Source organism: Stegostoma tigrinum, chromosome 11 (assembly GCF_030684315.1).
Source record: "Stegostoma tigrinum isolate sSteTig4 chromosome 11, sSteTig4.hap1, whole genome shotgun sequence".
NCBI classification, from domain to species: Eukaryota; Metazoa; Chordata; class Chondrichthyes; order Orectolobiformes; family Stegostomatidae; genus Stegostoma; species Stegostoma tigrinum.
The window spans coordinates 5,596,543-5,618,333 of NC_081364.1; the positions used below are offsets into that span (position 1 = coordinate 5,596,543).

At 42.0% G+C, this 21,791-nt stretch overlaps 1 protein-coding gene across 5 annotated transcripts in view; it reads right to left on the reverse strand.

Moving 5' to 3' along the window:
• The window catches only part of abtb1 (ankyrin repeat and BTB (POZ) domain containing 1), an 88,067-nt gene that overhangs the window by 9,211 nt on the left and 57,065 nt on the right, over positions 1 to 21,791 (reverse strand). The window contains exons 11-15 of one of the 5 annotated variants that reach the window (XR_009446482.1): positions 21,475 to 21,675; positions 17,018 to 17,307; positions 13,705 to 13,856; positions 12,497 to 13,256; positions 4,776 to 6,643 (exon numbers count right to left, since the gene is read on the reverse strand). The exons of 1 other annotated variant lie outside the window; for it this stretch is intronic. Coding sequence is in view for 1 of the 4 variants with exons in the window: in XM_059649723.1 (XP_059505706.1) it covers positions 17,101 to 17,307; positions 21,475 to 21,675 (408 nt within the window). In the remaining 3 variants the exon portion in view is untranslated. Of the gene's footprint in view, positions 1 to 4,775; positions 6,644 to 11,859; positions 13,257 to 13,704; positions 13,857 to 16,223; positions 17,308 to 21,474; positions 21,676 to 21,791 lie in introns of those variants that run through there. 3 more of the 5 variants (XR_009446483.1, XR_009446481.1, XM_059649723.1) reach the window with 3 other exon arrangements.

A 21,791-nucleotide genomic window follows, 5' to 3' on the forward strand; every position in this document is an offset into this window, starting at 1 on the left:
GTTCCTATTTCAGCCCAGCTACTGCTGAAACCCTACCTCCTCCATTCAAACGTTCCAGCGAGGCGTCCCCTCCTGACTAAACTCTTAAAAACTGCATGTCATTCCAATGACTGTAACGTACATCTTAACTCCGAGTCCTGCTCCAGCTTGGGAGGCAGTGGTGCAGTTTAGCAAAGTCACTAAATTATTACAGCACAGCCCAGGCTAACTTTCTGGGGATGTTGGTTTTATTCCCACCATGGCAGATGGTGAAATTTGAATTAAGTCTGGAAATTAAAAGCTGGTCTAAGGATGCCCACATAACCGCTATCAATTGCCCTAAGAGCCCATCCGATTCTCTCATGTCCTGTAGGGACGGAAATCTGCTGTCCTTCCCTGGTTGAGCCTGCATTCTTTTCCAAAAGCACAACAACGTGGTTAGACTTTTGACTTCCCTCTGAAATGGCAATCCGCAACCAGGGATTGTCAAATGCAAGAGGATTCGGGTTCAGGAGAGTAGATATTTGTTACTGCAGTTATATAGAGCCTTGGTGAGACCACACCTGGAGTGCTGCATGGGGGTTTAGTCTTTCTGCCTAGGGAATGATACACTTGCCATGAAGGGAGTGCAGTGGAGTTCCACTTGGCTGACATCAGGAATGGTAGGACTGTCACATGAGGAGAAATTGGTTCACCTGGGCTTCTTTTCACTGAAGTTTAGGAAAGTGAGAGGGGAACTGATTGAAACGTGTGAGATTCCAACGAGGATGGACAGGCCAGAGGCCAGATGGATGTTTCACCTGGTTGGGGAGTCTAGGATCCTGGGGTCACAGTCTCAGGATACACGGTAGACCATTTAGGACTGAGGTGAGGAAACATTTCTTCGCTCAGAGGGTGGTCAACCTAGGGAATTCCCGACCACAGAGGGATGTGGAGGCCAAGTCACTGACTTGGGTGTCTCAGTGTTAGCACTGCTGCTTCACAGCACCAGGGACCCAGGTTCAATTCCATCCTTGGGCGACGGTCTGCATGGAGTTTGCACATTCTCCCCATATCTGCACTGTTTTCCTCCAAAAAGGTGCAGTTTAGCTGCACTGGCCGTGATAAATGAGCCATGGTGTCCAAGGGTACGCAGGCTAGGTAGATTAGGCATGGGAAAATGCAGGGTTACAGGGATAGGGTAGGAAAATCTGTTCGGGAACGATGATCTTTGGAGGAGCATTGGGGGTTTGTTGGACCGAATGGCCTGCTCCCAAACTGTAGGGATTCTATGAATATATTCAAGAAAGAGTTATATTTTTAGATTTTAAAGGAATCGAGGGATATGGTGAGAACGTCAGAATACGGCATTGAGATAGAGGATCAACCATGATCCTAGTGACTGACAGAACACGTTCAAATGGCCTACTCCCCTCTTTCAGGATCAGTTCCTACGGATTGGAGGGTGGCAAATGTTGTCCCACTTTTCAAGAAAGGAGGGAGAGAGAAAACAGGAAATTATAGATTGGTTAGCCTGATGTCAGTGGTGGGAAAGTTGCTGGAGTCAATTATAAAAGATGAAATTACGACTCATTTGGATAGCAGTAACAGGATAGGTCAGAGTCAGCATGGATTTACGAAGGGGAAATCATGCTTGACTAATCTTCTGGAATTTTTTGAGGATGTATCCATGAAGATGGATAAAGGAGAACCAGTGGCTGTAGTGTAACTGGACTTTCAGAAAGCCTTTGATAAAGTCCTGCATAGGAGATTGGTGAACAAAATTAGGGCACATGGTATCGGGGGCAAAATACTGAGTTGGATTGAAAATTGGCTGGCTGACAGGAAGCAAAGGGTAGTGATAAACGGGTCCCTTTTGGAATGGCAGGCAGTGACCAGTGGGGTACCACAAGGTTCAGTGCTGGGACCGCAGCTGTTTACGATATATATTAATGATATAGACGAAGGCATTAGAAGTAATATTAGCAAATTTGCCGATGACACAAAGTTGGGTGGCAGTGTGAAATGTGAGGAGGATGTTATGAGAATACAGCGTGACTTGGACAGGCTAGATGAGTGGACGGATGCATGGCAGATGCAGTTTTATGTGGATAAATGTGTGGTTATACACTTTGGTGGCAAGAACAGGAAGGCAGATTACTATCTCAATGGCTCTGATGAAGGGTCTAGGCCCAAAACGTCAGCTTTTGTGCTCCTGAGATGCTGCTTGGCCTGCTGTGTTCATCCAGCCTCACATTTTGTTGTCTGGGCTTGTATACACTTGAGTTTAGAAGGACGAGACGGGATCTGATTGAGACATATAAGATTATTCAGGGATTGGACACTCTGGAGGCAGGAAGCATGTTTCCGCTGATGAGTGAGTCCAGAACCAGAGGACACAGTTTAAAAATAAGGGGTAGGCCATTTAGAACAGAGTTGAGGAAAAACTTCTTCAGCCAGAGAGTGGTGGATATATGGAATGCTCTGCCCCACAAGGCAGTGGAGGCCAACTCTCTGGATGCTTTCAAGAAAGAGATAGACAGAGCTCTTAAAGATGGAGGAATCAAGGGTTATGGGGATAAGGCAGGAACAGGATACTGACTGTGGATGATCAGCCATGATCATAATGAATGGTGGTGCTGGCTTGAAGGGCCGAATGGCCTACTCCAGCAACTATTGTCTATTGTCTATTTCTATGCTTCTAAGGAGCTTGCAAAATTCTCAGTCATCTTCAAATCGTTCCATGGCCTTGCCCCTTATCTCTGGAACCTCCTCCAACCCCACACACGTCTATCCTCTTGAGAATTCCCATTTCACTGCGCTCCAGGCCTGGTGACTGCACATTCATTCGCCTGGGCACAAGGTGCCCTTCCACCTCACTTTCCTCCTTTAAAACACTTAATTAAAAAAAAAACTACCTGTTGAAGTGGGTCATGGGTCATCTGGTCTCGTATCTCGTGGCGCGATATTGTACTTAGTTTAATGACACTCTTGAGCATCTACTTGGAATGATACAATGCTAAAACTATTTAAATATGCATTATATATTAGGCATGACCGTTTTACTGCTTCAACAAGCTTTCAAAATCTAGACATGGTACCTTGAATTCTCATTGAGAGACAACTGCAAAACATGAAGACAAACATTTATCCAACTAGGAAGGATTAGGCAATTGTATGGTAGTTACGGATCATAACAAAGCTGCAGATTACTAATGCAGATAAAATTCCCTGCTTTTCCCCATGACACCAGTGCAATTCAGCTTATGAATGCAAGTGAATTTAAGACAACAGATGCTTATTTGTATTATTTTCATCTCAGAAAAAGAAATCTATGAAGAACCCTGCTAAATAAGTCACCGCTTTTTGCTTCTGACAGATGCGCAAAAAACTTGAGGAATTCAAAAACATTAATAAGGTGAAATGACTTCCGCACATTGATTAATCCTTCCCCATTGTGGGCACCTTGATCTTAACATGCCAGAATTTGTTATACATTCCTATTCATTTTGTACTGTTTGGAAGTAAACTGTACCTAAACATAAAGGCAACTGTTTGGATGATACAGAACTTGGCACCTGGTATGAGGACTATTCCAAAACTCTCTTTAAATACTGCCAATACTCTGACAGCGTTTCTAGGTCACACCATTCTATTTTAGTAAGATGCCTTGCGGAGTTGTTGTGTATTTCTTGAGCTCGGTGGCTTACTCCAGCATTTCAGAGGGCAGCTCAGTGGGTCTTGAGTCATATGTCGGTCACACCAGGTAAGGATGGCAGATTTACCTTCCTAAAGAGCATTAGTGAACCAGAGATAACACAGTTTGGAGCTGGATGAACACAGCAGGCCAGGCAGCATCAGAGGAGCAGGAAAGCTGATGTTTCAGGTCGGGAAATTTCTGAAGATGTTGCCCGGCCTGCTGTGTTCCTCTAGCTCCACATTGCATTAATTCTGACTCCAGCATCAGCAGTTCTTACTATCATTAGTGAACCAGATGGGTTTTTACAACAATCTATGATAGTTTTAAAATCACTATGACTGAAACTTTATATTCCAGATTTATTAAGTTTTAAATTTCCTTCAAGTGCCTTGGAAAACCTGACCCTGGCCAAAGTCCCTAAGTGACTAGTCTGGTGACATTACCAACTATTCCACTGTCTTCTTCATCATAGCAATGAGGAAGTCTTTGTTCGTGATGAACTGTTGGGAAAAAGGTTGATAACAGCTGTATGCAGATAAAGTAACGGATGGAACTCCTTCCCTTACAGCTTTATGCAATTTTCCATCCCGTGTGTTGCACTGGTTCAAGAAGGCAGCCCGCTGCCCCTTTTTCAAAGGCAAGTAAATGTTGACCCACCCAGCAATACCCATGTCCCATGAACAAATAACCAAAAACACTCCACAGTGTTAAAAACCATGGACTGGTGAAGAATTAGCCGCACTTTTGGAAAGAAGTTATTGGAACTGATTACAACTTGATTTTACTCTGCTGTTTTGCAAACAGTGGGGCTGGTGACAACAGATGGCATAAGCACCACTGTGGGAGAGCAGGAGGGGGACTCAACCGCCAATAGGGAGTTGAATTATTTCTGTAAAAGTGACCATTTACGGATGCCAGAATTCCGACTGACTCCTGGGCAGATGCACAGCTCGGGTGTTTACAATGGATGGTCAGAAGCCTGCAGATGGCTAAGCAGCAGGCAGCGTGACAACCGCTCTGCAGGAAGAGAACCTGAAGCAAGCCAATTATTTTTTCCCACTAGCTGTCAAAAGCTGTTACCTTTAACCAGGAACAAGAGATATTGCAATCAACATACCAATTCCCCTGTGCCTCCTGCAATGAAGCGAAAGAATCTGGAGCGAGGACATTAAGGAACAGAAGATCTTGGAAATCAAAAGGAACGTCACATTGAACCATGTGGATTGATGCCATTGGAAAATGTTCACCAGTTTTTTTCTCCCCTCCACCCTTTACACCAATTCTTTTGTCTGTATCTATGTGCATGTAAAGGTTTAAAAGGCAGGTAAGAGTTTTGTGTTGATGGTTCATATTTGTTTAATTGTAATAAAAAGATTTCTGTATTTATAACCATCAGCAGTCCTTGTTAAGCATGGGAACCTGGTTGTTGTAAAAGCTCAGCAGGTCTGGCAGCGTCTTTGAAGAGAAATCAGAATTAACTTTCTGGGTCAAGTGACCCTTCCTCTGTTTCCATGTTGTACGACTCTATGAAGCTCTGGGCCATCTCCACCTTAGCACCATTGATACAGACTGAGGTATTTCCTTTACTCTGCTTCCCGAAGTCAATGACTAACTCCTTCATTTTGCTGACATTAAAGGGAGAAATCATTGAGAGAGAGATTATAGTCTTTAAATCATGCCATTCTCTTTCTCGTTCCTGTATTCTGTCTCATTGCTGTTTGAGATTCAGCCCACTATGGTAACATCATCAGCCAATCTGCGGATCAGGAAGTTGAGGGTTGGAATCCTTTTTTCGCTCTCTTTTATGGCGCTGGAAATGCTTGCACCAACTCAAAGATGACTGTTGAGAGTGAATGTTCTTCAGGCACGTATTGTTTTCTTCCATCGCCACTGAAATAACTGCACAGAGACCAGTACTCTGTCACCAAGTTACCCCTATTTACATGTGCAAAGTACACTGCCTGTGACCAGCCCTGGTATTGAAGGCAGAGCTAATATGTGAGCTGTTATCCAGACGTTCCAGTGTAGAGTCAGGAGATGGCATTTGCTATGGACCTATTGTGACTGTAGTAGATCAAGGAATATTTGTGGTTTCCAAGAGAAGTGGGTCCTGAGAATCTACACAGTTTCCCAAATAGGTCATAACGACAGACTCTCAGAGCATAGATGTTCAATTACCCCATTGTGCTTTCATGTCTGTACTGACTGTTTAATTGTTTAACTAGTTTTAGCACAGATAAGTGTGTTAGGGGTCATCCCAGGAATCTTCATTACACTGGAATTGTGATGGGTGGATCTTGACACTCCACTTAAAATGAAAGAAAGACGTCTATTTACATAGCACCTTTCACATCATCAGGACATCCCAAAGTGCTTTACAGCCAGTTAAGTACTTAATAATTGTTAAAATGTAGGAATTGCAACAACTAATTTGCACAGAACCAAAGCCTGTGAAGAACAATGCAATGATGATCATATATCTTACTGTGATGCTGATTGAGAGTTAAGTATTGATACCAGGGAGATATCCTGCTTTCTTCTTCATGCAATCTTTTACATCCACCTGAAAGGAGGTCTCCACTCCAACATCTCATCTGAAAGATGGTACCTCCAGGACTTCTGCATGTCTTCATTATTGCATCGGTCAATATTTTGTTCTCAAGTCCGAGAGCAAGACATGAACCCAAAACCTTCTGACTCAACAGATGAAAGTGCTACCCACTGTGACACAATTGACACCTACACTCCTCACACCAGTATGGCTTATATTGAGATGACTCACTTCATTTTTCCAACATCTAAAGCATCAGCGCTTGTCATTTGGAAGGGTTATTTTCAAGCTCCAGCTACCATCCAGAATAGCACCAGTATCCAGGCCAAGAGAACAATGCCTCTGCTGTTTGGGTAAGATGAAGACCATTCAGTAAGACATGTTCGCTGAGGCTTTCCACTTCTCAAACGGAAAGTCTTGTCTTGGTGTTTTGGCTGGAACAAAATATTTCTCAATTAGCACCATCTAACTGGTTATTATTGTCTTTGCTGATTGTGGGATCTTGTTCTGTCAAAACTTATATTATTTGCAAACATAATAATTGCTGCAATTGAAAGTAATTTCTGAGGCATATTAAAGTGCTAGATAAAGCCAAGTCTTACTTAAAAAAATGCTGAAAATTTGCCTTTGCTTGATGAAAAAAATAACACGCAGGAGTCACTGGCTAGTTGATGTTTGGGTTTCTGACATTCAGAGAAGGGACGTTTTGTGGTGCAGTGGAGCCGGCGTTATTGTTGTAATATCACTGGGCTGGTTATCGAGAGGTTCTAGGGTCTATTTGGGTTCAAATGCCATCAACAAATATGGAATTAAAAGTTGGTTGAAGTAATGCTGACTAAGAAGCCACAGGCAATTGTCATTAAAATCCAGCTGGTTCACAAATGTTCTTTAGGGAAGGATATTTGCTGTCCTTACCTAGGCTGGTCTCTTTGTAACTTCAGACCCACAGTAACACAGTCAATATTTAGATACCCTCAGAATATGGTCTAAACAAGCCACTGGGTTCAAGGGCAATTAGGGATGGTTAAAAAAAATTCTGGCCTCATTAGCAATATCTGAATCCTAGGAAGGAGATAACAAAAGGTGGGTACAGTCCCTGCCTCAGGCTAGAGGTTCAAGTCCCAGTTCAGTGTGTGACAACCATGGAAGGTGTATTGATTACGAGCCAACCAGGTTGTTCACAAGATTGTACGTTTCCAATATACCTGATGGTAGTTGTCAAGGGCAGGAGTTTCCTAGTCAGCTGTGCAGCAGAAAGGAATGACAAAACTACTGCAATACTTCATCAAAATTCTCAAACTATCATGGTTGGACTTGAACGAATTCCCTGGATTACTCGGCTAGTAATACAGCTGCTACATTGCAATACCTCACAAATTTGTGCTCAGGTTAAAGAGACTAGGTCAATTCCACCCAACACATATCCTCTCCAGTCCAATTGGAACATTTTCCTATTGCCGCTCAAAGCTATAATTAACTACTTTGGAACAGACCCGGACTCAAACCCAGTCCAGGAGTAGGTTAAAGCTTGTACTGAATGCCAATCATCCCAGTTCTCAGTTTTTATGTATCGAGTTATGTAAAACAGGAATAAGGGAATGTAAGTAAATCCTGGCTTTAACATTAAATGACTGTGACCTTGCCTCTGTGTTTTCTTTAGAACAGGACGGCAGAATTGCTGAAGTATGAAAACCATTAAATCTGTATGTCACTTTCATCAAAACAAATCACTTCTAAATCTGGCTGAAAATTAGAACTAATTTCCTCTGGTGCTCAAGTTATCTGCCAGCATACCAAGCTAGTGCAGCCCCAAGTACACATCACTTACAACTGCGGTCAACAGGAAACTGAAAGAAATGTTTCAGTCCCAATTCATTTTACTTGCTGAGTTTCCAATTATTGCTAGATGTTCTGGCAAATTGAATTTCCCTGGTTCAACTGAATGCATCTAAAGTGAAATGCACTGTTCATCCTGCCCAGTGTATTTCACCCCACATTGACTACTGGGAGTAAGAAATTGAATTATTCAGCATCCATTTGGGTGGGACCATGACACAGAGAAATGAGATGGGGTGGATCTAAAATTGCAAAATTTTTAAATTGCAAAGATTGGATGCGTGCATAAACCCATAAAAAAACATGTATAACCATGCAGCATACACATGCTCAGAAACACAAATCCAAACACATATAAATAAAACCACAAAACGATTTCAGCGCAGGCCATTCTGCACATTGAGTCCATGCTATTTCTCTGCAAACTTCAATTGTGATCCCATTCGTCTGCATTTTCCCCATAGGCCTGCAGCTATTTTATAATCAGATCACTATCCAGTTCTCCTTCCTAAGAATGTAACATCCTCCACTCTCAAGCATTTCATTCCAAATGCTAACCACATTGTTTACTTCCCCTATTGATCTGAAGTCTCCACGGTCAGTTCCTCCCTCAGTGGTTTATTTCCAGCAAGATAGAGGCAGAGCAGGATGCTCCACCCGGAGCTCCTTTCCCCGACCTGTTCTTTTTGTTTGTTTTCTTTTTTGATCTCTCGTTTCAGTAGGCGTGGAGCTGTGCGAGGGGCAAAGCCACTTTTCTGGCGCAGCGTCAGGGGAACGCGAGTCCCGGAGCAGTGTTACTTATCTCGGTGCAGCCGAGTGCCAATGCGGAGCGGACAGGAGGCTTGGAGTGGAGCAGGACAATTGTTGGACTGGGGTGTGGCATGGGCAAGTGGACCATGCGCTGAGGTGCTGCTATTTGACATTCTTTGCTGGACTGTAAAGTCAATCCTTTAACAGTGTTACAACTATCTTATTCCTAAACTATTTTTAGGCACTAAGTAATGCTACTGCTTTGCCTTTTATTCCTTTTTTGTTTCCCAGATTTGTACCTAGGAACTTACAGCAAGATGGCACAAGAAGGCAGCCATTGTAAAAATAAAACAGTGCTTCTGTACTGGAGTACACATGACAATAAAGGATATTCTATTCTATAATTAGGAGCAGGAGGCCATTCAGTCCTTCAAATTGGTTCTGCCATTCAATAGGCTCATGGCTGACTTGATTATGACATAATCTCCTGATTCCCATCTACTCCCTCTAGCCATTGGGAGTATTTAGTAGTGACTTTGCAGACATCAGTGGCCAAACATTGCCAAATCCTCTATAAATCTACCTTCTCCATGAGAAGCTCCTTAAAACCTACCTGTTTAACCACGCTATTGATTACCTATCTTTAATCTCGACATTCCTTCAGGGAGTCAACTTGCTCAATTGGCAGCATTCTCAGCAATCACTAGTATCCTTACATATAGATGAGGAAGGACACCACTTTGATTGGGACAACACATCCATCCTAGGACAAGCCAAACAGACACGCACGAGAATTCCTAGAAGCATGGCATTCCAACCGGAACTCCATCAACAAACACATTGGCTCCAAATCAATCTACCATCCCCTGAGAAAAAGAACAGGAAATGACATCACCAATGCAGGAAATGACATCACCAACCCAAGGAACCCTAAACAGATAAATAGAAAGCGGGACATAACACCAGCGCTTCATCGGAGGCTCACCGATGATGTTACCTAGAATGGTGACGAAACGTCTGAAAACGAACCTTCCAACTCAGCGAGCAAACTCACACCCAGAACCTCAACCTGAGCTACAAATCTTCTCAAAACTCGCTATTCTCAGCTATCAGTCAGTTGATTGTGGGTTCAAAACTTCAGCACGACAATCTTGTCCTTCTACCTAGAAAGGTACGCACAGGAACACCACCACTTGCAAGTTTGTCTCCATGCCTTCAGCATATTATTTAAATGAAATAAAACTGCAACACAAAAGGACATGGTGGGTGAAACGTGCACGAAATACAGAAAGTTAGCACCCAGGTGAAGCAGGTAATCGGGAAGGCTAATGGGATATTGGGAGTTGGAGTATAATAGGGAAGTTTTACTGCAATGGTACAAGGTGTGACCACAATCACAATTACTGTTGAGTAGTTACATCCCCTTATTTAAGGAAAGATATTATTTCATTGGAGGTAATTCAGAGTTGATTCGTTAGAATGATCTCTGGTATGGAGGGATTGTCTTACAAGCAAAGGCCAATAGATTGGGACCCCATACGCTAGAGAGGTGATCTCTGAAAGCTGGAGGATTCTTAAGACGTTTGACAGGGTAAATGCTGAGAGGTTGTTTCCCCTCATGGGACAGACTAGGACCAGAGTAAAGCTCCTAGTAAAGGTCTCGGAATAAAGGGTTGCCACTTTAAGACTGAGAGAAGGAATCTTTGCTTTTAGACGGTTTGGAACTCTTTGCTACAGAGAGCTGTGGGGTTAGAGTCCTTCCGTATTTTGAGGGCTGTGATATATTCTTGATCAGTCAGGGAATCAAAGATTACAGGGACAATGCAGGAAATTGAATGTCATTCAGCCATGATCCCACTGAATAGTGGAACAGGCTTGAAGGGCCGAACTGCTCACTCCTGTTCCTACTTCATACAGTCTTATTATGGCCTTGAGCCACAAACCACCCTGACTTGGAACTATAATCATCTTTCCTTCATAATCACTGGGTCAAAACTTTGGAACTCACTCCCTAACAGTTGTGTGTGTGTTCCTACACTCCACGCACTGCAGAGCCTCAGGACAGTAGCTCCCCACTATCTTTTCCAGGGCAGTTGGGGATGGACTAGAAATGCTGACCCAACAAGAGGCGCCCATATGCCCTTGAACAAATAATTTTAAAAATCTAAAAGCATAAAGTGCTGGAGGAACTCAGTGGGTCTGGCAGCATCTGCAGCAAGATAAACAGAATTAAGACTGGAGTCTGATACAACTTCTGTAAAACTGAAGGATCATCACAGACTCAAAACGGCAAATTTGTTTTCCTCTCTCCACACACTGTCAAATCTGTTGAGTTTCTCCAGCACTGTTCACTTTTATTGCAGGTTCTCACTATCATCAGCATTTGGTTATATTTAAAAGAAACCTAGGCTAATGCTGCAGTGCAGAACTAATTCTGGACTGCTGAAAGTGCTCTGTTTTAGATGACACGAAGCAGTTCAGTCAACGTAAAAACAGTAGCATGAGGTCTTTAAAAGAGGAACAGCAGAGGCATTCTCAGTGTGCTGGCCAATATTTCTCTCTCCATCAACATTACAAAAATGATCATCTAGTCATTGTAACATTCCTGATTGTGGGAGCTTGCTACATTATTATTACTGCACTCCCTACAAGTGACCACACTTCAAACTGCATTTGGTTAGTTCTAAGATGCTTTAGGATATTTTACAAGGTTTTAAAAAAATGTTACGCTAAGTTGGTAGCTTAAATAATATGTTCTTCATTTTAGTTTTCTGCCCTTATGCTGCTATTCCATGCACACAGCTATAACTTGCAGTAGGAATCACTGAATATTGATCAGAAATGCTAATCTGTATTTTTATCCGTTATCCTCCTTGCTAATGATCACACACTCACTGCAATGCAGGAATGTGTCCTGGCATGTTTGGGCCTGAAGACGACATCCAAAACATATTTACTAGATGTGCAATGGATACTAGCATCCTACAGGTTTTACTTTAGCAAATGTGATAACAGTGCAGAAAATATCTCAACTTCCTTCACAAAGTTAAATGGAAAAAACACTAATACGCACTGAGCTGAGTTGGGCAAGGAGAACTGATCAGAAATTTAACGGAAAAAGTGGGGGTTTTGAAGGAGCTTTGAGGAAGACAGAGAGAAGTGAAGAGGCAGTACGGTTAACTAAGGTGTTTTTAAAAAATGTCTTGAATTAGAGCTGACAAGTTCTGAAATTTATTAAAAATTGATGGTGCACTCATTAGCTATTTAAGATAAAGAGGAATTTGTTAACTGGTGAATTTTTGGAATTCTCAATGCTACAGGGCTGCGGAGGTTCGATCCAATATGTTCTAAACATTAAAGATATCAAGGGCCACATACAAAATCAGAAATTGTGAGAAAAACAGAAACAGTTAATACTTCAAGTTCAGTGACTCTTCTTCAGAACTGAAGAACTCCATTCTGAGAAGTCACTGAACCAGAAACACTACCTCTGCTTTCTCTCAACATGCTACCAGACCTGTTAAACCTTTCCAGCAACATTCTGTTTTTGTTTCTGATTTCCAACAACCAGTTTTTTTTGTTTAGAGATATCAACGGATAACAGGACAGTGCAGGAAAATGACACTGAGGTAGACAATCAGCACAGGATTGTTGAAACATGGAAGAAATATGACAGGAAAAGGAAAGGCCAATTAGCATACTTCCAATGGTGCACATGATTTTTGATCTCGCCTACTCCAGTTTATGTTCTCATGCTGACTGCTGCTGTCTGAATTTGTGCCAATACCATTTGAGGCGAACCAGCATTTTGGTGACTCCAGTCCACAGAGCGACAATTACTTGCTAAAACTTGCAAGGAAGTACATAATACTTCACATTCCATTAAAGCAGTATCAAAGACTTTCTGATCAATAAAGCAGTTTCTTGATCCAGAAACAAACTGCATGCGGGCAACAGCATACAGGAACGTAAAGTTTCTTATTTATTCACAGAATATGGGCATCGCTTGCTTCGACAGCGTTTGTCACTCATCCTTAATTACTCAAGGTGTAGATTGTGAGCTGTCTTCTTGAACTTTTGCAGTCTATGTGGTGTAAAGACACCCAGGGCACTGTTCGGAAGAGGTTTTCAGCATTTTGTCCCAGCAATGGTGAAGGAATGCAGATACAGTTCTCAAGTCAGCATGGTGCCTGATTTGGAGAGAAACTTACAGCTGATGGTGTTCCCACCCGTCCTGGTTCTTTTAGGGATAGAGATCTCAGGTTTATATGCTGAGCCAGGAGCCTGAGTAGGTTGTGGAACTGCAACTCTCAGATACACACTGCTGCCAGTGAATACCAGCAGTGATGGGAGCAAATGTTGAGTGGGTAAGATGGGGTACCAATCAGATTGGTTTTTCAACTTCGATTATTGTTGGAGCTGCACTCATCCAGGCAAGTGGACAGTATTCCATCATGTGCCCTGTAAATAAGAAGAAGGCTTTGAGAAGGCAGGGGGTGAGTTACTTACAGCAGAATTCCTAACCTCTGACCTATTCCTGTAGCCACAGTATTTACACGCTTGACCCAGTTCAGTCTTGGTCAATGTTGACAGCAGACAATTCAGCGATGGCACTACCATTGACTGAGCTCTTATCTCTTTGTAGGGAGGTGCCCTGGTGCAGTGATGATTTTACTAGATTAGTAATGCAGAACATGAAATCAAATCCCACCACTATAGCTTGGGAATGATTCAGTTTATCAGATTAGCCAATGCTCTACGAAGTTATTGAATAGTGGAGGACAAATAGCCTACTTCTTCTCCTATGCCTTAGGGGATTTTAAAAAGTGGTATTGTTGAAAATAACAACAATGATAATGCAAGTTCATATAAACAAGTTTCTTGATAGAATGAAACTTTTTATCCGTACCATGAATGGCTGATTTATGTGATTGCATTTCCGCAACATGCTGGATTCTGGGTTGCTTTCTGCAGCTGGCCTAGTCAGTCTCATAGTTGAGCCAAAACCTAGCACTGATTCACAAGGTCGGCTCACCATCACCTTCTCAGGAAAGCTATGGACTTCAAAACAAACCATAACAGTAAGATGGAAGATGGAGGAACAGGTTAAAACATGAAAAACAATTCACCCCCTCCCCCCCACCCCCACCATCCCCAACCCACACAAGGTGATCGTAACTTCAGACTGTGCGTTAAGCCACACTGGAGGACCAGTATAGATTCTGGCTTTGGGTTGCGTCTGATGAGTTTCTGGAGTTGCAGAACACTGGCATAAACATACTGTTGGTGGCAGGTGGGCTCAATTTAAGGTGATGAATTAAAAACATCGCACAAGTGTCATATTTTGCCACAGCACAGGAGCATATTTGTGGAAGTGTGACTTCCTTAGTGTATCGATTCCAGTATACTGAATATATGGCTAAAAATCATAGAATCTTTACCCTCTCACCCTGACCACCAGTCAGTCCATCTAAAACCATGGAGTTGCAAAGAAAATTTCAACCAACACAGAAGTTGCAACATGAGTGTGATTGGACATAGCCAATTTAGTCCCAAAGTGCCCACTGCTTGAATTAGAATACACAATGTGGTCACAGAATCCATAGTGCGGAAGCATGCCATTCAACCCATCGAGTCCACACCGACTTTCCTAAGGGCACCCCACCCAGATCCCACCCCCATCCCTGTGAACTTGCATTTCCCATGGCTAATTCCCCTAGCCTGCACATCTTTGGACTGTGGGAGAAAACCAGAGTACCCAGACACAAGGAGAATGTGCAAACTCCAAAAGACAGTAACTCGAGGCTTGAATCAAACCCAGGTCCCTGATGCTGAGGGAGCAGTGCTAACCACCGAGCCACCAAGTCAGCCCCATGCCGTACCAAACCAATTTTACACAGGCCTTTTACAGTCAACAGGACTAGATCCCATCATATCACGCAATCCTTTCAAACTGCATTAAATGATCAGCAAATCACCCAACGAGGAAAACAGTTTTTTCATCCAGGAACACATACTTCACAGTTCATGCTGGTAACAACATATTGAGATTTATAAATAACTGGGTTTATAACATTCATTTGCATGGAAAGCAGATCACACTACATTTTAAATGTGAAGCTATCCTGGCTTATCTTTGAATTTCATTGCTTGCCTTATACCACATATGTAACAAATCTGCACTGACGTGAACCTGAAGGAAGAGCTGAATAATTAAATAAAAGTGCAACAAATGCCTTGATATGTAATCTGTTTTTGATACACTGAAGGAGTCATTCTGATATTTCCACAAGCTCCGAATGCATCTGCTGCCTGATGGGCCAAAATAGTTTTAGATGCACATAATGCATATATAATAATTATATATGCAGAAATACATTAAATTAGATAAAATAGTGATATTCTCTCTAGCTGTTTTCTGAAAACAAATAACAATCTTACAGCAATTAAACTCTGGTTAAGTATGAATTCACACTGTGTGAAAAACTAAAATTAAACTGCACTGCAATAAGTTTCTAAACACCAATTGTCTTTTAAAAAAAAAAGACACAGTCTCACATTTTGAAAGCCCACTTAGAATGGAATCTAAACAGACCAGAACTGGATGCTCGGCAGCTTATTCTCTTAGTGGTTTCACCAGGGAGGGAATCAACTGCAGCTACTCTTGGTCCCTGCAGTATAGTCAGAGGTTCAACCACCGAGTTAGCACTTTGAAACTGGGATAGTGATGACAAAATTTGTACACAAAGGAACAGAAGCAAAGCAGGAAGACCGTGGGTGCCTAGAAGGGGTCAGCTTCATCGGGGTAGGCCAGACAGTGGACAGGAAGGGAGTCACCTGAAATTAACAGGGACATCAGAATGGAAACTATGATTTTACTGGGGCTGGTCCAGAAAAGGCTCTGACACAAAGACGTGGTGAGAACATTGGATCCACAGTCGAAACAATGAAAAGTGCAGATGCATTTTAAACAGGAAACAAACACAAAGAATAGTGGAGAAACTCAGGTCTGGTAGCATGTGAGGGCAAACAGAGTTAACATTTCATGTTCAGAATAACTTCTGTTTCTCTCTTCACATATGCTGCCAGACCAGCTGAATTTCTCTGTGCTTGTTTCAGATTTCTAGCACGTGTGGTCTTTTTCTTATATCCAAAAGGGAGGCAGATACTTATTTGGAAAGCAGGAGTGTTATAAGGAACAGTAAGAAATAAAAAGGATGCAGCTGCGCTGACTACAAACTGGCAGAATTCGCTCAAATGGATTATTCCTCGCCCTGTGCAGACGGCAGCAGAAAATCTGTGGCAGAGCGCATGATTGAAACATCATTTATCAAGAGATTATATCAATCAGTATTAGTGCAAAATCAATTCAGAGCAGACGGAGCATGGTTCTTCGAGAAAAGTTGGGACAAGAAACTCTCCCACACCTAGCCATTTCACCTTTATTAGTTAAATTGCAAGAGTTTACCTGCAGATTATAAGGTTTGACACTTCTTTCGGCATTTTAATCTATAGTAACTCTGATTCTAGACATGTGAATCCCACACGATCTATGACAGCAGAAAAAGCTTATCCACATGGTATCCCAGTATTAGACACAGTTCTTCCAGTGTCTGCCCATTGGCCGATAGTGCTGAGACTGGCTGGTACTTACTTTGAAAAGCACATCTCCTTGGAAGTTTGTTTAAAAAAAAAGCAGAGGGATAGATTCAGAGTTTGAAAAAATTTAAAATTTCAGAAAATTTTTGCATGCCTTCAACAGATTAGATGTTGACAGGTGACAGCCTACAAAATGTTCACCCCAACTCTTTCTCTTCCAACTATCAACCGAAATGCTGAGAGTACTCAGCATTCTCCATTCAACCAATACCTAAGATTTTTGTTTCCTATTACCAGGAATTTGGATTCCACCATGGCGACATTTTAGCAAGGTTTCAGGGGGTTTCGTTCTGTGCTATTTGACTAGTCTGTAGCCAGTTAAGGTACCAGCCTAGAAGCCAGAATTTGTCTGAATGGATCCACGTATAGAAATAGGAAGAATAAGAACTGCTAAGGAATAAGCACTATGTCAAAGGGATGGACAGCACTTGCATGAGATCCACCCTATTGCTTTGAACCTTCATTCAGAGCAGGCCAACAAAATGGGACACTGTCTCTTGAATAAATGCCCTTCATTCTTATTGCATTAAGATGCAGTCAAGTTCACAAGAAAGTAACCATACTGCCTGGGCTAAGGTCATTCTTCCCAGGGCTGCTCTCCAACATGATCTATGCAACTAGTCACAATGGAAAAGCGATTATCCTCTTAACACTCAAGTTCCAATCTAGCCAAAAGTTCTTCCAGTGCTTTCAGTTTCTGGTTAGCTTCCTCGATGGCACTATAGGTCTGCACATTGCTGGTGACATGGAAACGTATATCATCGACCAGGGGAATGGAGTCAGTCTCCTGTCGGGCCTCAACAGCTGCAGCATCCTCTTTTACCAGTTCAGCAAACTCTTCTAACTCCACAAGCTACAACCAGACCAGAAAAATAGAAGGTTATTAAAACAGTTACAAATCTTGCTAATACTCAGCAGGTCTGATAGCATTTGTGGAGACAGGAACAGGAGTTAACATTAGAGATGCAACAGCTTTTCTTAGTGAAATGGAGAGGTAAGAAAAGAATAAAAAGATAGGTGTATGCGATGGCAAAATTGCTGGGGGCTGGATGGGAGGGGTGTGGCATAGTGGGACGAGAAATAGAAGATGGATGGGTTCAGATGAGGTGTGAACGGCAGGATGAATGACTGTCAGTTGAAAGTAAATAAACATTTAGGCCGACACACGCATTTGCAAATTTTGCACATCTGTAAATGTTCTTCCTCACACCAGCACTGATGAGCTCTGAGCTTGGTGAGGCAATACTCTCATCTCCAAATTCATGTCCCACTCCTGTCTTGAGTATATCCAGGCTGATACTTCTTGTCTGGTTATTGATTAAGCACTGCACTAATAGAACTGAGATATTAAACGGAGCATGGTCTCACACTCTCAGGTGGATGTAGAAAATCATTACACTACTTTTCAAAAAACAGTGGAGTTCTGGTCAATCTAATGTCCCAACAAAATCCTGTCAATCTTAATTTATTTCAGCAGAAAATGCTGGAGAAACTCAGGTGTCTGGCAGCATCTGTGGAGAGAGGAACAAATTTCAGTTCAAATTGTTTGAACAGTTATCAAGTCATATCATACTCAAAATGAATCAGAGATAATGGGAACTGCAAATGCTGGAGAATCTGAGATAACAAAGTGTGGAGCTGGATGAACACAGCAGGCCAAGCAGCATCACAGGAGCACAAAAGCTGACGTTTTGGGAAGGGTCTGGGCCCAAAATGTCAGCTTTTGTGCTCCTAAGATGCTGCTTGGCCTGCTGTGTTCATCCAGCTCCACACTCTGTTATCTCGTATATTCAAAATGAAAACTGTTTTGCTCTCTCCACAGATACGGTCAGACCCGCAGAGTTCCTCCAGCATTTTCAGCTTTTATTTTAGGTCTCCTGCACCTGAGTACTTCACTTTTATTTGTTTTAAAATTTCAGCCTTTTCTGGGAGATGCAATTGATGTTAAAATAAAAGTAGGTCTTTATAATTTATACTTTGAACCCAAATGGTTAATAGTTCCAGTTCTGTGTAGTGTAAGGCACAGCTGGAAATTTTCAGTCTATTTGACAGTTAATCAGATTGAAAGGTTACAAGGTGTTAGGCAAGTAACTGTGTGATTTGCAGTGAAAGACATTTCTATTCCAGATCTAAACAGTCCTCAAATAAGCATAATTTTCATTTAAAAAGGATATTTTATTTGCACGGCATGTTCTGTCAGTAAATAATTTCCAGCTATTGCAATAATGTCTTTAACAAGCAAACTCAGTAATTGGAATAAGACTTTATCAATGCAGTGTTCGTGCCAAGCAAGTGCAATATGCCCATTCAGTTAACTAGTTGATGCTGTGCCAGACCATAATGAAGACTGAACATACAATAACCCAGTCACTGTAACTAGCCTCAGTTTCCCAAGAGACACAGGCCTCGTAATGATAAGCATAAAGAACGCAGTATTGAGGACAGTGAGCATAGAACAAGAGATAACTGCAAAGTTCATAAACCTCAAAAAGTTAGAGATTGGAAGAAGATCTGCTCTTTTGCTTTATAAATAGCCAGTAATATGTCTGCCTTTTGATAGGCCAGGCAAAAGTTTGGTTTGGGGCTCTTTTAGCAATGAAGTTGTAAGCATTAAACAACAGGGCCAGAAATGCATGAATGAAACAGATGACAAGACAAAGTAGCTCATTATGGGTCAGTTGGCAATTTTACAATGGAACTGAATCAATACCCCTGTTGAGTTCTTATGTCTTGAGCCATGATTTATGTAATCATGCATAGATTGTCGAATGCCTACGGTTTTTTTTGAGCTAAAGGCTTTTTCTCCCTCTTGATCGAGGCATATTTGCTGAGAAGGCACATTAGCTCCTCCATTGGCTCAATTAATACTGTTCTTTCACCAAATGCTAATGCAAAGTGTATTAACCTTCATTATGAAGCAGTATCAAGCTTGAGATGATTCAATATGTGGCAGAGGTGATGACTGCAGACCTACATTCCCAGCCTCTCCAAACATGGGAAAGGTAACTGATGCAACACTGGGCCAATCCAATGTTTGCGGCTCCACATCAATTTAGTTGATATCAATCGGAAAACCAAACCTGGGTTCACAACACGGAAGTGTGGTAGGGCAGAGCAGTTACATGTATAATACATTTGATAATATCAGGACAGCAGATTAGCAAAAGATCTCAGGTTCAGGACCAAGGACCAATTTACAACACAAAGGTGGCAATAATAAACAGAATAGGAAAGACAATTGAGAGCGGGAAAGGTGATGGGGTAAGATTGGGACGAATTGGACCAAATGGTCAAATTCATTTGGATACATCTTTTAACCTTCCATAAATAGGAAAGCAAGACTGCCAAATGAATTAACACAGTATTTAATTAACACATAAATGATTTGGAGTTGGGGACTAAGTTTGGTGTGTCAAAATTTGCAGATGACACTAAGGTGAGTGGTACAGCAAAGTTTGCAGTAGACAAAGTCTGCAGAGGGATATAGATAGTCTAAGTGAATGGGCAAAGGTCTGGCAGCTGGAGTATAATGTTGACAAGTGCGACGTCATCCATTTTAGTAGGAATAACAGCCAAATGGACTATGTTTTAAATGGTTAAAAACTGCAGCGCACTGCTACGTAAAGGGACTTGGGTGTCCCTGTGCATGTATCGCAGAAGGTGGGATTGCAGGTGCAGCAGGTGATTAAAAATGCAAATGGAATTTTGTCTGCCATCCCTCGAGGGATGGAGTTTTAAAACAGGGAGGCTATGCTGCAGCTGTATAAGGTCCTGGTGAGGCCTAACCTGGAGTACTGTGTGCAGTTTTGGTCTCCTTCCTTGAGAAGGGATATACTAGCACTGGAGGGGGTGCAGAGGAGATTCACTTGGTTGATTCCGGAGTTGAGAGGGTTTGATTATGAGGACAGACTGAGTAGGCTGGGGTTATACTCATTGGAATTCAGAAGAACGAGGGGAGATCTTACAGAAACATAAGATTATGAAGGGAATAGACAAGGTGGAGGCGGGGAGGTTGTTTCCACGAGCAGGTGAAACTAGGACTAGAGGGCACTGCCTCAAAATAAAAGGAAGCAGATGTAGGACTGAGATCAGGAGGAACTTCTTCACCCAAAGGGTTGTGAATCTGTGGAGTTCCCTGCCCAGTGAAGCGGTTGAAGCTACCTCACTGAATGTTTTTAAGGCAAGGCTAGATAAATTTTTGAACAGTAAAAGGAATTAAGGGTTATGGTGAGTGGGCGGGTAAGTAGAGCAGAATCGCAAAGATCAGCCATGATCTAATTAAATGGCAGGGCAGGCTTGAGGGGCCAGAAGGCCTACTCCTGCTTCTAGTTCTTATGTTCTCTATTCTTTTCTGTCACAAATCAGACTGTTGTTACATCATAAACTTCTGAAAGAACACAACACCTAAGATTTATAGAAACTTTCACTAGATTTTCCCAGGCTAGACATCAAAACAAAATTCAAAGAGACAGTTTACATGATTGATCAACAAATGAGAAACTGAATCAAAAATCAAATCAGAACTTTCCACTGCTCTGCCATCCAATAGAGTTGGCTTCTGACCAGCAGTTTATGCTTCAACTTTATAAATCAACTTAAAAAAAATTGGTATTTAAATGAATGAATCAGAGATAGTAGGAACTGCCGATGCTAGAGAATCTGAGATAACACCGTGTGAACCTGGATGAACACAGCAGGCCAAGCAGCATCACAGGAAGAAGGGTCCTGACCCAAAACATCAAACTTTCCTGCTCCTCTGATGCTGTTTGGCCTGCTGTATTCATCCAGCTTCACACGGTACTTAAGTGAAGCTTTGTTTATACACGTCTTTTAGAGTGACCAAACAGTATTCATTCTCACAATGTCAGTTTCTCTATCCTTTCACTTCCCATGTTTGTTTCTACTGGGCCCCATCGTGAGAGTTACTCTGATTAGTCTGGATTAGCAGGTGCTTGTCCACACATCCTGGGAATATGTATTAAGTATCACGTGATATTACTAGTCCAAAACAAAATATCACCTTTTCTATGATTTTAGCCATATATTCCGTGCACTGGTCTTCAAGTCGGGAAAGCCTGAAGAGCTTTGCGGTCTTCCAAATGTTGACTACGCTGTCCTCAGTCAGCATTGTTGCAAGGGTCTTTCCACACAACCTCTTCAAGCCTGGCAGAAGATACATGTCAGCAACACACAGAACTTCATATACGTTTTCTGGGGATAACTGTAAGCAGGAGAAAGTAAGAAAAAAAGGGCTGTTTTACTCTAATCAATGTAGCCCAATATATTTTAAAATTGCAGTTTGCTTACTCTTTCTTCCTTTAACTACGCACTGTCGTT